General features: G+C 47.9%; 2 protein-coding genes across 3 annotated transcripts; both read left to right on the forward strand.

The window, feature by feature from the left end:
- The first annotated feature begins 644 nt into the window (after positions 1-644).
- On the forward strand, positions 645-6,694 carry NAA20 (N-alpha-acetyltransferase 20, NatB catalytic subunit). Of its 2 annotated transcripts, XM_063327972.1 has the most exons (7): positions 651-792; positions 937-961; positions 1,090-1,180; positions 2,632-2,767; positions 3,774-3,919; positions 4,588-4,675; positions 6,479-6,694. In XM_063327972.1, the coding sequence occupies exons 1-6, from the start codon at positions 740-742 to the stop codon at positions 4,671-4,673; spliced, it is 537 nt and encodes a 178-aa protein (XP_063184042.1). In that variant the 5' UTR covers positions 651-739; the 3' UTR covers positions 4,674-4,675; positions 6,479-6,694. The 2 variants fall into 2 exon arrangements, with proteins under 2 accessions (XP_063184041.1, XP_063184042.1); XM_063327971.1 differs by lacking the exon at positions 4,588-4,675 and having other exon boundaries at positions 645-792.
- Positions 6,695-7,003: 309 nt separating this feature from the next.
- Positions 7,004-12,440, forward strand: LOC134513806 (uncharacterized). The gene is made up of 2 exons (XM_063330979.1): positions 7,004-8,055; positions 12,200-12,440. Exons 1-2 carry the CDS (start codon positions 7,452-7,454, stop codon positions 12,295-12,297), a joined length of 702 nt encoding a protein of 233 aa, XP_063187049.1. The 5' UTR covers positions 7,004-7,451; the 3' UTR covers positions 12,298-12,440.
- The last annotated feature ends 3,429 nt before the right edge of the window (positions 12,441-15,869 follow it).

Consider the following 15,869-nt stretch of genomic DNA (forward strand, 5'->3'; position numbering starts at 1 on the left):
CCTCTTTTTGAAATGGAGAAGTAACTGGAAATGCTAAAGGAAGTAAAGCCTGGAGGTAATAAATCCCTAAATCTTAGTACTAAAAGACCACCTGCAGCAGCTTAAGTCAAGTCTGACTTCTTGCTGTCGTTTCCCCATGTTGTTTTTCTCATTTTTCATCTCAAAGGCTGCCATCCTTCCATTGCAGTCCCAGCCTTCCCCCTGCGTCTTATTGTGGGTGGCTCGTTCTTCCCCTGCTGGAGTTGCAGCATCCCCAACCCAGTGAGGAGTCGTGACTGGGATTGGGTGGAGGCTGTTTCTGCAATTACAGAAAACTAAGAGAACACAACCCCTGGTGCGCGTAAATTGGCAGGTACATTAGCTTGAATTTAAAAAAAAAAAAAATAGATAAAAAAGCAAGCTCTTGCCAGGATTGCGGAGGTGCTGTAGGTGGGGGGTAAGGGAGAGTGCCCCGAAGCCGAGACAAGGCTCTGTTTTTCGTAAAACGCTGTTTTACGAAAGGGCTTTCGTGAGGCCGCCCCTTTCCGAGGGGAAGATCGGGCCAAGGGCCCGCAGGTGTCCCCGGCGGCTGCACGACCTCTCCCAGCCCGCCGAGGGCGCTGCCGGCCCGGCTCCGCCGGGAAACCGGAAGCTGGTCACTCCGCTTCCGCTTCGCCGCGGCGGAAGTGGCCCTTGGCGGCGGGAGCGCTTCCGGGGCGGCGTGTCCGGCGCCGGGACGAGCCTCGGCGGCAGCGGCATCATGACGACGCTCCGCGCCTTCACCTGCGACGACCTTTTCCGCTTCAACAACATGTGAGCGCCGCTGCCCTTGTCTCCCCTCCCCTCCCCGCCGCCCTCGGCCCGGGGGCGGACACAAAGCGGCTCCCCCCTTCCCTCAGCCGCCGCCGCCCCCCTCCCCCGGCCGGGCCCGCGCTGAGCCTTCCTCTCCCCCCGCAGCAACCTGGACCCGCTGACGGAGACCGTATCCTTCCCGCCGGGGAGGGAGGGAGGGAGGGAGGGAGGGAGAGAGGGAGAAAGGGAGGGAAGAGGCGCGGGGCTTCCAGGGGGCGGCCCTGCGGAGACGGCTTGGTCCTTAACCCGGCGCCCCAGTACGGGATCCCCTTCTACCTGCAGTACCTGGCCCACTGGCCCGAGTACTTCATCGTGGCCGAGGCGCCCGGCGGGGAGCTGATGGGTTACAGTGAGTGTACCGGCTCACCGGCCCGCTGTGGGCACGGCTGGGGCACTGTAACGCAGGAGCTTTTCTTCCTCTTCACATTGAAGAGGGGAGATTTCGATTAGATATCAGGAAGATATGTTGCACTCTGAGGGTGGTGGGGCGCTGGAAGAGGTTGCCCAGAGAAGCTGTGGCTGCCCCATCCCTGGAGGTGTTCAAGGCCAGGCTGGATGGGGCTTTGAGCAGCCTGGTCTAGTGGGAGGTGTCCCTGCCCAGGGCAGGGGGGTTGGAACGAGATGATCTCTAAGGTCCCTTCCAACCCAAACCATTCTGTGAATCTCTGACTTTTCCAGACACCCAGCAGGGCAAAGGAGCACTACAATACCATCTTCCCATTTCATAAATGTCTAAGGGTATTAGGTAGGACACGCAGCAGTAGTTTTGGGTTTGATGTGCCTCACGTGGTAGGGAGTCTTGAGTGTCCGCCCAGGTTTTACACAGGTGAAGATACGCGTGTGAGTGTTTCTGTAATGCTGGAATTAAATCCTTGCACTCAGCTCTGATCTCACGCGCTGACAGTCATTAGTAAGTAAAAAGGCTGGGCTTGCCTTTTGCATTGTCCTGTAAGGGAAACCTCGGGGTCTGGATGTCATTTCCTTATTGGCTGTAGAATATTTGTGTTTCTCAGAAATCATTTGAAATAGAGCTGTTTGTTGGTTTGTTTATTCCTTTCAGGGTTTTTTCCCCTCTTTTTGTTGGGGGGGTGGGGGCAGAATAATGGTCTTTGTAGGGACCTGGGAAATAAAGTGTTTAACATTGTAAATCTTAAAGCGTTTGCTGTACAGAAGGTCTCTCCGTACCCACCGCATCAGTTGCTTATTAGCAGTGACTGATGTTTATAAAAGTACCATGTGGCAGTGTGTATGCTCATTAGTGAACTAACGCTGTTTTGGCACTGTATAGAGAGAAGAGGAACTACAAAGAAGCCCCCCAAAAACAACATTCCCCCCCCTTTTTTTTTTCTTAAACATACCGTGTTTGTAGGGTCTTAGCTTTCTATTGCCTGATTGACAAAGGCTCTATTCCCCGACAAGTCACCAAAAGTCTCCAACAGTTGCTAGGATAGTGAGTTAGTTTTGGGCTTCTAGTCCTCCGTTCCTCCATTATTTTAGTGAGAACCTGAATTCCACTCTGTTAAAGACTCATGAGAGTTGCTTAAAATTTGCATTTGGAAGTCATGCCTCAAACAATGAATTTGCAAAAAATACTGGGTTTTTTACTGTCATACTTGAGCGAAATGACATTTTTAGTGATGGCTGAATCGCAAAGTGATAACGTAGACACCCGTTTGAGCCTTTACCACAATCATTGCAATGTTTGTTTATACACTGCTTGATTCTTTTGTAAAGGTGTATAGCTGTGGGTGGTGCGTTATTCCAGAGGTGCTACTGCGCTGATGCTCTGTATGTTCACAGTAATGGGTAAAGCAGAAGGCTCTGTGGCTAGGGAAGAGTGGCATGGACACGTTACTGCGCTCTCTGTTGCACCAGAATTTCGACGGCTGGGTTTGGCTGCTAAACTGATGGAACTACTGGAAGAAATTTCAGAAAAGTAAGTATTATGCTTGTCTTTTAAATTTATCTTTTAAAGTAATCTGTGTACAGACACCCCTCCGTGGTTTAGATATTTGATTTGCATGAAACAGACCCAAAATTTTTACTTTGTGTTCTGATTTGCTGAAATTCCCTGTAGCTAGAGAACAAGAATTATGAATGTTGCTTGGCGGTTTAAAATCTCGGGGTTTCTCTGAAAGCTAACTTGCCAGAATGAGTAGGAACTAGCCTGAATTCTAGTAGAGGTACTGGATGAAAGGTCCTTTTCTTGAGAGGAAAAGAACTTCGTGAAACATCAGCACTGTTTCCTGTAGGCTCTCCAACATACTTGTTCAGTAATCGTGGGCTTTGTGCGATTCCCTCAGGCACAATCTTGAACAAATTTTGTACAGCAGACTGTATCTTAGCTTACTTTCCATCTCGTGCTTGGTTACTTGTACCTGCAGAAAATTTAATTTGGCATCAAGTGAACGCGCAGGGAAATGTCCCCAACTCATGCTGGTAGGGTAACCCCATTGTAGCTGATAAAATCGAAAAATAGTAGGATGTTTTGAAAAATTTGCCTTGTGAGGAGAAGGGCTGTCTCCTATTAGGCAACTAAATTTTGTGACTTATTCCTCTCTCTCCACCATGCACTCTGAAGGAGGCAGTCCCTAAGCCAATGCAATATAAAAAATTGATTATTTTTTTTTTTTAATCATTTCTTATGCATGTGAGGCTTGTGTGGGTGTTTAACTTGTCCTGTTCTTTCTGTTCATAATTCTGAACCCACTGGTTGATGTAGAAGAATGGTCATGTGACCAAAATAAAATGGAATTTGTGCCTATAGTGGATTTGTCCCTTGGCAAAGGAGTGCGTCTGTTACTACAGCGTGAAAGATGTTTGGCTAGCACACCACGTCATCAGGTCTGCCCTTGGTCTGCTTAGGAGTTATGGGTTATTATTTGGAAATACATTCATCTACTATTCCTTACTGTGGTTTTTTGTTTGTTATTTTTTCAAAGAAAGGGTGGATTTTTCGTTGATCTCTTTGTGAGAGTATCAAACCAGGTTGCGGTAAATATGTATAAGCAACTAGGCTACAGCGTGTACCGGACAGTATTAGAGTACTACTCTGCTAGCAGTGGAGAGCCAGATGAAGATGCTTATGGTAAGTACTTGTTCTGCCTCAAGTTCAATGTTGTGGGTTCCTGGGCTTGTTTGTATGAAGGTGTTTTTGGTTTGTTTGTTTTTTTTTACATGAAGCAAGTTCAGGTAGTTGTTGATGAATGGGATTTTGTATACTCCTTTAGATAGCTTTTCCTACCAAAGATTACATCACTTACAAAACTTAATCTTGCAATTTACACATCTTGCAGCATCTGTGTCAAAATATACTACAAAACAAGAATAAATTATTAAGTACAAAGACATTTATCCTGTAGGTAAGGTGAAAATTAAAATGCAGTTTCTTATCTAATTTGGTGACCAGCAATAGGATACGAGGGAATGGAATGAAGCCGCATCGGGGAAGCTCAGATTGGACGCTAGGAAAAGGTTCTTCACTGAGAGGGTGCTTGGTCACTGGAACAGGCTGCCCAGGGAAATGGTCACGGCACGAAACCTGTCAGAGTTCAAGGAGCGTCCGGAGGGTGCTCAGTCATATGGTTTAGTTTTAGGTAGTCCGGCGAGGAACAGGGAGTTGCACTCGATGATCCGTCTGGGTCCCTTCCAACTTGAGCTATTCAATGATTCTATGAAATCTTGATGAAAAATTATCCTATTGTAATAGAGAATTCACTTAAAATGGCTTTGTGCAATCATTGTCTTTTGCCACAGATATGAGAAAAGCCCTTTCCAGAGATACAGAGAAGAAATCAATTATACCTCTGCCTCATCCTGTGAGACCAGAAGACATTGAGTAATTGTAAGCTGTGATTCTCAGGCAACTTACTAGGAGTGTCAGGTTCCTTCTTCCCCTAGACCCCAAGAACTTATGGATGAGAAACCTTAGGCTCAATGTTTTTCACCGTGAAATACCAAAAATCAATATTGAGAAGCTTACTAATGCCGCTTCTATTGGTAATGGCTGCATACTCCTGCACTTACCCTGTTATTTTTCCTTCCAAATATTGAAAATTCAGAGACTATTACAATGAATTACCTCCTGTATGGTGTTTACTTGGTTTTCGTTCAGATCAAAAATATCTGAAGTCAGTAATAGTAAAAACTCTTTGAATGCATTTATTCATGACTGATGAAAATACCCAATAGTCAAGAAGCGCAGCAGGGGAAGGCAAGGTATTAATACTTGCAGAGAAGATAAACCTGTTACACATAACGTAGAAATGTCTTTCCTGGCACAGGCACGGGACTGAACTTGGGTTCACTGTTGGTTTGAAAAAGCCAGACAACCAAAGCAGTCAAGGCTTTTTCCCCACTGCAGATCAGATCCAAGACCAATTCTGTGTTATAGGTCCCCATACATACCTTAACACGCTGTGTCCGCTCAAGTAGTCTGTGGTAAAGATTTCTTGTTTTCTCATAGTCCTCTTGCTCAATTTCAGGGTCAGTGTAGGTTTTCCAAAGAACCTGCAAAAGAGAAGTCTCTCCTTATATTCACAGCATCTTCAAACAGCCCTGGATCTAACACTGAGATAATGCAATTTTTGTTGGGTTTTTTTTTTAATGGAGTATGGAATTTGCAGAAATTAAATTCAGAGATCAGAGTATTATTTGACCATACAAGCTAGGATTAAGACTAAGTAATATTGAATCTTGTGCGCATAATCCATTTCGCTTGCTCCTGTAAGCCTGTTTCTCCCTCCGTGTTTTATCGTGAGTTATATACTCCTGCACATCCTGCCAAGAAACAGACGCTAATTTAGACAAGACACAGGCTAAGCCGCTGTGGTAAGCAGTTCTGTTCAAGCTGGTAGATTGTTTACATTTTAATTAGCCACACTGTATATTAAATAACGGTTTATGTTCCTATTTTTCTTTTGTCCTTCTATCCAGCTTTCTGTCCCTTTTTTCCTCTCACTTTCTGTCTGCTGTTGCTCTCGCGTTCTGTCTGCTCCCCATCCCTATCCCATACCCCATCCCGGTTTTGCGCTCTCTTGTTTTTTCTTTTTTTCTTTTCGAAAAGTTCCCTGTACCTTTTCTTTTACTCCCCCATTCCTCTGTCTTGTGATGTGTCTCTACCACGCTGTCCTGCTCGCTCCCCCTCTTTTTCTCATTCAGTCCCGGTGTCTTGCTCCCTGACCATCTTTCCCCCTGTTGCTCTGTCCTTCTGTCTTTCTCCCTTCCCCCCCACAGTTGCTCTCACATTCCCTCTTTCTTTTTTATTCTCTGTTGCTCTCTCCTGCCCTCCGTCCCATTGTTTCTCACTGGATCCCTCTGTCCTGCTCCCCGCCCCTGTTCTTTTTAATCCCTCTCTGTCATGTTGCCCATCCCAAGTTTTTTTCATCTCCACCCTGCTCCCTGCCCTTGTTTTTCTTTCTGTCCCGCTCCCACTTCCTCTTTCTGCCTCTCTTCCTCTGTCCCTGCTGCTTCTTTCTCTGTCTCTGTCCTGCTCCCTTTTTTTTTCCCTCTCTTGCTGTGCCTCTGTCCTTTTCCTTGTCCCTGTCTTTTCTGTCTTTCTCTTGCTGTCCTGTTCGCTGCCTCATGCTTTCTTGCTGCACCCCAGCCATCCAGCTGGATGACACTTTTCTTTTCTCTTCTCTTCTAGTGTTCTGCGCTCTGCTCCTCATTTTTGCCGGCCTCCTCCTCTGCCCAGCAGCCCATCGCTCCTGGAGCCAGCTGACCCACCGTCCATTCCCTGACGGACCGACAAGCGTGGCCTCAGGAACCCCTGCCGAGGTGTCGCAGGGGCAGGGGGAGCGTCGGGGTCCCCGAGCCCCAAGTGCGTGACTGAATAAAACACTCGCCATCTCCTTTGTCCTCACGGCTGCCTTTGCACTTCTTTGCAGGGGGTGAGGGGCTGTGAGGGAGCCCAGGTGCGGAGGTGACGCTCGGTGGGGCTCAGGCAATGGCCCCCCTGTTCCTGCTGGGCTCCAGCTGTGGGCCGGGGCTGGAGGAGCCCCAGCTGTGGGGCTGATGGCGATGGTCCTTCCCTGTCAAGGGGTGGCTGCCAGCAGAGGTGCTGCCTGGCCCCGGGTGGCCATGGAGGAACCGATGTGAGCCAAGGGCAGAATGAAGCGGTTGCCAAGCGAGGGGGGCGGCGGGGTCCGTGGCGGTGGCTTGGAGCAACGGGGGCTGCCCTGGGGAGCGCCATGTTGGTTCCCGGGGCATGCAGGCAGGTGTAGATTTTTTTGTCATGCCTGGGAGCAGCATGGCAGCACGATGCCTGGCCAGCGGTGAGGGCCAGGACCACGGGTGAGGTGGGCGAGCCCCTTCGTTGGGCACAGGGGTGTTCCCTGCCCGGGGGAGCCAGGAGGGGAAGCTTCAGACCGCTGCCGGTCCATTGGAGGTGAGCTGGATCCGGGCAGCCCTAGGGAGTCACCTAAGGTCTGACAGAAGGGAAGAAGAGAAGGCGGCGGACACCCCCCCAACTCACTAGAGCTCCTCCTGAGCCCTGCTCCCCCCGTGCAGCTCCCCCGCAGCCTGCCCTGCAGCCCCAGACCCTGCCGTGAGGGCTGGCCCTCAAATGTGCTTGATTCTCCCTTAATCTGGGTGCCATTAGCTGCAGTGGGGGTAGCTGCATGGGGAAGAGTGGCATCTCCAGAAGCCCCCGGGGAAGGAGAGGCTTCACCCAGGGGGGATTTAGGCTGATAATGGTCGCTGCCACTTCTTTCCCTCTGCCCGAGGCTGCCCTGAGGACACGGTTGTCTGTTCCTCCCCTGGGGATGCCATTGACTGCTCCCACCTCAGGCTTGGGTGGGTTGAGACAGCTCACCTGGCCTCGCCGTCTTCACAGCGTGGGGGTGAAAAGGGGCAGGCAGAGAAAACTTAACTGCCCGTGGGTAGGAGCTGCCGCGGCCGAAGCTGGAGAAGCCAGAGAAAGACAAGGAGAAGCTGAAGGCCACGCGGCCGGTAGTTGCCTCTCGTTGCAGGCAAGAGAGAAGCTGCCTCTCCGCGCGGGAAGCATCCCTCTTCCTAGACCACAGTGGGCACCGCAGGGTCTGCGTGTGTACCCCAAAGCACGAGAGAGCCAGGCTGTGTGTCTAGGAAGCCTCATCGTTGTAAGAGCGGTGAGGGGGAGGAGAGCCGAGCGACCAGAGTTACAGAAGAGGGAGGGAGGAGAGAACAAGGAAGAGGCCTCTGAACTGTTAAATTCTCCCGACCGCGCTGAGAGCGAGAGCTGCGGTGAGTCCTGGGCCCTCCCGGCCCCTCTGCTGGCCCCCTCTTTCCCGCGCTGCTGTGATTTGTGTTTTTTTGCTTCCCTGCACCTCTCCTCTTCCCGCTCTTCTTCTGTCCTGCTCCCTCTTCCTCTTTCCCTTTATCTCTCTTGTTCTACTCCTCCGTTTTCTTTTTCTCTCTGTGCTTTTGCCCTGTTCCTTCTCCTTCCATGAGGAGGAAGGAGCGGCAGAGCCAGCGTGTGATGAAGTGACTGCAACCCCTGCTCCCTGTCACCCTGCGTTGCTTGGGGGCAGGGTGTAGCGAAGTCAGGAGTGAAGATGAGCCCAGGAAAAAAAAAAAAGAGAGGGGTGGGGGGGAAGGTATTTTTTGGGTTTGTTCTGATTTCTCATTATCCTACTCTGATTTTGATGGACCATAAATTAAACTAATTTCCCCGACTTGAGCCTGTTTTGCCTGCAACAGTAATTGGTGAGTGATCACTTTGTTCTTAGCTCGGCCTACAAGCTTTCTTGTTGTATTTTCTCCCTCCTGTCGTGGTTTGGAGGGGGAGCGATAGAGCGGCTGGGTGGGCACCCAGCCGCCAGCCACCACTGTTTCCACCTATCAGGGTCCCTGTCACTATTTTTTGATTCTTGACCATGTTTCTTGTACGCCTTTGCCCTTGAAACTTTCCACCTCTCCATGCCTATCTTTTTAATTCTTGCATATGCTGCACCTGGGGAGGAATAACCCCCTGCACCAGTCCAGGTTGGGGGCTGACCTGCTGGAGAGCAGCTCTGTGGAAAGAGACCTGGGAATCCTGGTGGGCAACAGGATGACCATGAGCCAGCAATGTGCCCTTGTGGCCAAAAAGGCCAGTGGCATCCTGGGGTGCATCAAGAAGAGTGTGGCCAGCAGGTCGAGGGAGGTCATCCTGCCCCTCTACTCTGCCCTGGTGAGGCCACACCTGGAGTACTGTGTCCAGTTCTGGGCTCCCCGGTTCAAGAAGGACAGGGAACTGCTGGAGAGGGTACAGCAAAGGGCTACCAAGATGATGAGGGGACTGGAACACCTCTCTTATGAAGAAACGCTGAGGGATTTGGGTCTCTTCAGTCTGGAAAAAAGATGGCTGAGGGGGGACCTTATCAACACTTATAAATACTTCAAGGGTGGGTGTCAGGAGGATGGGGCCAGGCTCTTTTCGGTGGTGCCCAGCGACAGGACAAGAGGTAATGGGCACAAACTTGAGCATAAGAAGTTCCACCTAAACATGAGGAGGAACTTCTTTCCTTTGCGGATGGCAGAGCCCTGGCACAGGCTGCCCAGAGAGGTGGTGGAGTCTCCAACTCTGGAGACATTCAAACCCCCCTGGACGCATTCCTGTGCCACCTGCTCTGGGTGACCCTGCTCTGGCAGGGGGTTGGACTAGATGGTTTCCAGAGGTCCCTTCCAACCCTACCATTCTGTGATTCTGCGTCTGTTTGTGTTGTCTGTCTTCTGTGGCTTAGACCTTCCTTGGAGTATGGTATGCCCCTCGGGCGCCATCCCAAGGGTCTTGAGTGCTTGTACTCATCGGCATAGTGTCCATCGGGCGCTGCTTTTCTTGTGTTACAAGCTTAAAGCGTGGATCAGTCTTGTGTCTCGGAATTTTCCAGACTGTCCTCTTTTGCGGCATTGTTCAAGGCTCTGTCAGCAGCTCTGCTCTCTAGCCATGCCTTTTCATGGACTGGGTCATCTTCCCTGCATCCTTATGTTCTTAGGTCTTGAAGCCAGGTTTTTTGCACATCCATCGTGTGTCACAGCAACTTCTTATAATGGGCCATGACGTTCTGCTGCCATAGAGCTTCCCCACCTCACCATTTCGGCCCTGCGGGTTGTCTTGCCAGACAGCGTCCAGATTCCAGGACTTATTCTTGTAGTTGAGAGTTTTTTTCTCATTTTTGAGTCGCGTCATTTGTAATATTCTGTGCAGTGTTGGTCTGCGCGCGTGTTTGGCGTGGAGCTGCCCTGGCCCAGGTGTGTGGAGTCAGGGGTGGGTGGACTAGCACTAAGAGGCCTGGTTAATAACATGACGTGCCTCAACTGTTCTAGGCAGAGGCTGGACAGTCATTTCAGATGGAGTAGCCACCGGAATGGTTGTATGGTTGGACTCGATGATCTCAAAGGTCCTTTCCAGCCATGAAGATTCTATGATTCTGTGAAGGCTGTGCGGACAGTCCCTTCAATAGTGTTCGATGGAGATGACCGGAGCCGTGTGGGAGGGGCTGTTCATTCAGTCGTGGAGCGGATTGAATCTCAAAGGTGTCAAGGCTTGTATGTGTGGGGCTTAAAGCTTGGTCCAATTTTTTTTTTTTTTTAATGGCAGGCTGTAGTTGGACTCTAGATGGTATCCCTAAATGGAAACAAGACCTCTGGAATTGTCACGTTACCCCTCAGCATCTGGGTGACTTGTTCAAGCCACTTGTTCGGTGCTTTTTCAGGTGCAGAGGGGTGAGCCGCGTGCCCAAGGGGGATGGAGGAGAGGTGGGTGGAGTGACGTAAGAAGACGGGCGTTGTAGTTTCTGATGTGATGATAGTTTGCGATTTTTTATTTTTTTTGTGCGCGGGTGTGGAAGTCACAGGGCCTGTTGAGATGAGCGGAGCTTGCTCGCTCTCTGCCTAGGAATACAAATTTTTGGACATGATGTTGCATTGAAGAAGAAAACTTACACATGTGAGTGAAAGACTGCACACCTCATGGGAATGAGGAATGTGTAAAAGACTAGCTACTAGCTAGAGAATAACAGGCACTAAAAAGTTGCAGTTTCTATTAAGGTAATGCTGAATTTTTAGGGTTTAAATGTATATATAAAAACGAGTAAAAAGTGAGTATAATAGTAGCAAATATTTGTTCAACTAGGGAGTAAGTATTTTTTCATCGTTGTAGTGCAAGAACCTCGTGGAACTGAACTAATGATATTAGAAAACTTACTTGGAGTCAGTAACGGACCAATTCAAGTGGACCAATAAAGATTTCCTTAAAAAAAAAATAAAAATAACGGGCAATAATGTATCCCTCTCAGAGTCAGGGTAATAACTCAAATAGCAAACGAAGGTACAAAGCAAAGCAGGTATCTTTAATGCCCATAGATAAACATACTGTTGAGGGTGAAAAAAAGTAAGGAAAAACTGTTACAGGCATTGACAGCTCTCATTCAGGACTGTACAATAAATTACAAAAATTTTTGTCAGTGAGAAATTAAATTGGAATTAGGCATCCAAAGGGAGAGCTGTCAATACCTATAGGAAAAGGTAGCTGGCAACGGGTTAAAAGAAAGCGTGTGCATTACAGGCTGCAAAGTAGTTATAAAGTAGTTGTAGTTGTGTAGAGGTTTAAAACTATTTTAAAACTTAAAACTATTCAAAGTTATTAAAAGAAACGTAGTCTACTACTTGGGCATAATTGATGCCTAAACAAAACACTGATGTCAACAAAGACAAGAGCAGGCATCAACTATGTTTGAGTAGTAATATAAGAAAAATATCAAACTAAGCAGTAAAGATGGAAAGCTAGTATGGTTGCGCTTAAATTACCTGTATTGCTGCGAGAGCTAGTTATGGTAGTTAAACTACTCCTTAATAGAGTTCTGAGGTATATAATAAAATTGATATAATAAAACTTCAATAAGAATTTATTTGCTCTCTTTTGTCTCCTATGCCTTTGTAGGTTTTTTTTTTGCAATGACAGGACTTCCTTTTATCTTGGAGAAGCTGATAAAATGGTAGAGAGACGCGTTTTGCTGATGCATTTGTCCAAAAACATTGTATCTTTTCATGCTCTGTACCAAATTTTTGCAAGCAAGTGGGAAAAATAATAGAACTGTTGTCCCCATTGTTCAGGAAGAACGGTACAGAACACAAAAACCAGGTTACAGAATGTGCTAACTTGAATAGACCCTACGGCATGCAAAGAGGTTCCTTGTTCTTGTTGGCTACTCCTTGGTACTTCTACCTCTTACGCTGAAATACTACTTTAAATGCTGCTGGTTTGCTAGGTATTCTAAGGCAAAGTCACGTTGTTTGGTTGTTTAAAAAAACCCAACCGGCCAAACAATAGAAAACCTGAATTTGGAGGCAGGGAGCTGACTTGACTGATCCCTGGAATGAACTGGTGTGCTTCGTTTTAAAACAGGATCACGGAAAGACGAGAGCGGTGAGAAGCCCTGTGAGCTCAGTGTAACGCGTCTCTTTCTGCTGTGCTGCTGTGACTTGGTTAGCGGTACTTTATAACCCACGTTCCAAGACCGCACCTTTACTGCGAGAAGGATATTTAAGCAGAAGGGTATGTCAAATAACATTTAACCCCATTACAAATGCAAGATTTCATAAAAGGGCACCGTGCTCCCATCCTGCAGTCAGTCGTAACCTTACTCGTGCCGTGGAGATGGGACGATTCATGCTTCCACTCCTGGGAGTGTTCGGATAGTTAAATATGTGGCTGGTGCCACGTGTGTAAGAATGCTGAAATTAGAAAATGAGCTACACCTGTAGTTTAAATAATTGGTTGCAGAACAAAAAAACGTTCTGAAAATGGACCAAGTAATTGGTAAGAAACGATGGAGCATCTTGCCTAGGACCATATGTTGTCCATACATTTGTTTCTTTTGTGCCTCCTTAAAGTATTTGAATGTCTAATGAGCAATCTCTTGATGTGGGCATGTTTATTGATAAGTGTAAATGTGAAATTGTCTCAGGGGTGCGGCGCAGCTTGCGCGTGAAAAGAGGAAGAGCAAAAGCCCAGGTTCCCTGGGGAAGCACGAGTGTATGTTGTTTTTCCCGGATGCAAGCACGTGATGCTTCACTACTGTCCCACACCTGGTAGCGGACAACGTAACCATCCTGACATTCAAATCCAATGCTATGCAACGTTTATTTCCAGTACAATTTTCACCTCACTCTTCTCCTTTTCTTATACCTGGACTTCATAATTTTATTTGGGACAATGAAGTTTCTGAGATCTTTTCTAACCCTGAGTCTAACAAATACAGTTGTGGCAGTTTTGGTTCCTTGGTCTCATCTACTTTTGCTCTTTGTCTTTCCGCCTGCCTTTCATTTTGGGCCTACACAAAATAGCTACTGCTGATTTCTTGACATAAAACTGTTCCTGGATAATAATTCTGTAAGCACTGAGCCCTCCTGCGTATTTCACTGATGGAATCTGCTTTAATTTCATGTCTGTTGCTATGGGGCTGTGTAGATTTACTTACTTGAGCTGATAAAGGCTCCATGTCCGTGGGTACGGGAGGATGGGGGTGTGCATCGCAAAGAGCTGAACCGGCACATCCTGGTTTGAGGTTTGGAAAGGTGACCAGTGCTGTGAGGTCTGGTGGATGGTGGTGAGCTGGAAGCGGCTGTTGGGAGGTCCATTGCTTGCACAGTCTAGCCCCGGCCTCCGCTGTAACTTCAGAACGTTGGGCTCTCTTTGGCAGCAGTCCCTCCCAGTTGGGTCAACACATCCAGTAGATCCCCTTGGAGCTCCTTTGCCCCTGGGTATTTGTGACTCCGAAGAGGTGCGAGTTGAATCGACAGGTCTCCTCAGACGACCTGCAGGAGCTGGGCGCTGGCTCTTGTTCTCTGGTCCGCTGGGTGGTCCCATTGCTCATAGGAAGTAGAACAGCTTTAACAGGTGAATCTGCCGTTTCCCTTCTTCAGGGGGTTACGGGAGCTCTTTTGGGGGTGAGGGAGGTGTAAATTCACAGTCTTGAGGCAAACTGGAGAGAGCAGAGGTGACTGTAATATGTCTGACCTCAGTTGTGTATCTGTCACGTAGTTGTAATCGTCTGTGCTTATACAAGTAGACCGAGGTCCTGTTTTGTTTCAACGGAGATATGGTGAGTAAAATCAGTGAATCGAGTGCACGGTCTTTCTGAATAAATATGTAATCGTTTACTAAAGGGTAAGATAAATTTATACTGACTAACTCTACATTGCCTAAAAACAGGTCCAAGGTTGGCTCAGACATGGGCGTCTCCATTCGAGACATCCACGTTTGGTCAGATGAACCCCCCCCCGCAGTGTCCTGTGTTCCTCATCAGGTCTCTGACAGCTCTGCTGTTAGCCCTTGTGAAGCCAAGCACAGTCTCTGGTGTGCATTTTTGTTTTTTTTTTTTCCTTTTGTTTAACAAAAAGGAAAGTCGGTCTTAGATGTTCGGTTGTGGAAGAAAGCATGTGTTTGAAGACCACGCTTGGATCTTCAAGTAGGTCTAATTAGATGCCTTTTCTTCTTCCCTTCGTCCCTGATAAGCTTAGGTCCTGGTTTGTCCTTTTGTCCTGTTTCTGAGGACCGCTGCCCAGGGCACCTGGCTTTGAACAGGGAGATTCTGTGTCTCGTTTAGCCCCGTAAATTTTGTTAGTCCTCAGGAATGAAGTATTCTTAGGACGTAAGCTAACTGAATTGCACTGAGGTGAAAAAGGTGCTCTCCAACTTCCGCGAGATAATATTGGAATATAATCAGAATATAAATATTTTGAGCAAAAGATGCTTATAAGAGTTAGGTAAAAATTATTACCATAGTACTGTTTCTTTAGTTTGATTTTATATCTATTTGAGATTTAAAGTTTCAATGTAAACAAATTCAGTTGACTTGATGCGGAAAACATGTTCAAATAACCAAGTGTTTCTTTCGAATGGGAACAAGCAACGTAGCGGTTACAGCGGAGGGTTTTGGCTTTTTGGAAGTGTTTTGTATTTTTGAACGCCGATCTGCAAGTCCCTGTTAAACGAAAAGTGGCCTAGAAAGACAACCTGTCACAAATTTTACGATCCACCCCCTTCTAAAAAAATTATCGTCAGTGTTGCTTAGAGGAGACGTAGGCAACTAGCGGTTGGGCTGTGGCGGGGCTGCTGGCTGCCTGCTCCCAGGGCAACCGTTCCGCTTCGTATCATTTAGTCGCTGGTTTATTGGGGGTTTGAGGGGGAGTTCCCAGCAGGCACACCGTAACGCCTTTCTCTCCCTCCCTCCCCGGCCCGTTAACCGTCCTGATACCCCTCCAGATTTACAGAAAATGGGACGCCCCCTGTTCATTCCCGCGGCCTCGAGCCCAGCCTGGCGCTGGGTCCGTAGCTGCTGGTCCACTGGCTGCCGGACAGGGTGAGACCCGTGCCAGCCAATTCACCTCAGTCTCCTGAGGTGACACTACATGCTTCCCCGTTATCAAAGATACTTGTCCGTAGGTGGATTTACACATTCATTTTATAAAGCTCTTATATTCAAGGACTGCGTTATACAACTATCAGTATTTCTTAAACCTACAATCTCAGTGTTTCTAATGAGGTAGGTGTAGCAAAGTAGCATCCTTCTGTCTCTGCTGGAAAGAGCCTTTTTGTTTGAACACGAAGATGAGTTGCCCAGAGTGTCCCCTTCTGCTCCGTGAACACGTTCCCCCTGACAAAGGTAATTTCAGGCGGAGAGGAGAAAATTCCTGGGAGCCACTTTGAAGGTGGTGTTAGAGCAGCTCAGACTGCACAAAAAGTAATTAGGTCAGGCTGATTTCTGTATGAAGAATCTCCTTAAGATGAACAAAGCAGGAGAAGAAAAAAACAAAAAATAAAAATTGTAATGCTCTTTGTCCTACATGCGCTTGTGGCTGCCCTACAAATGCATGAATTAAAAACACTTAAGAAAAACACAAGCTACGAAGACGATGAGAGGGCTGGAGCACCTCTGCTATGGGGACAGGCTGAGATAGGTGGGCTTGTTCAGCCTGGAGAAGAGAAGGCTCCAGGGAGACCTTATAGTGGCCTTCCAGTACCTGGAGGGGGCCTACAGGAGAGATGGGGAGGGACTCTTTATCAGGGAGTG

Source organism: Chroicocephalus ridibundus, chromosome 3, assembly GCF_963924245.1.
Source record: "Chroicocephalus ridibundus chromosome 3, bChrRid1.1, whole genome shotgun sequence".
NCBI classification, from domain to species: domain Eukaryota; kingdom Metazoa; phylum Chordata; class Aves; order Charadriiformes; family Laridae; genus Chroicocephalus; species Chroicocephalus ridibundus.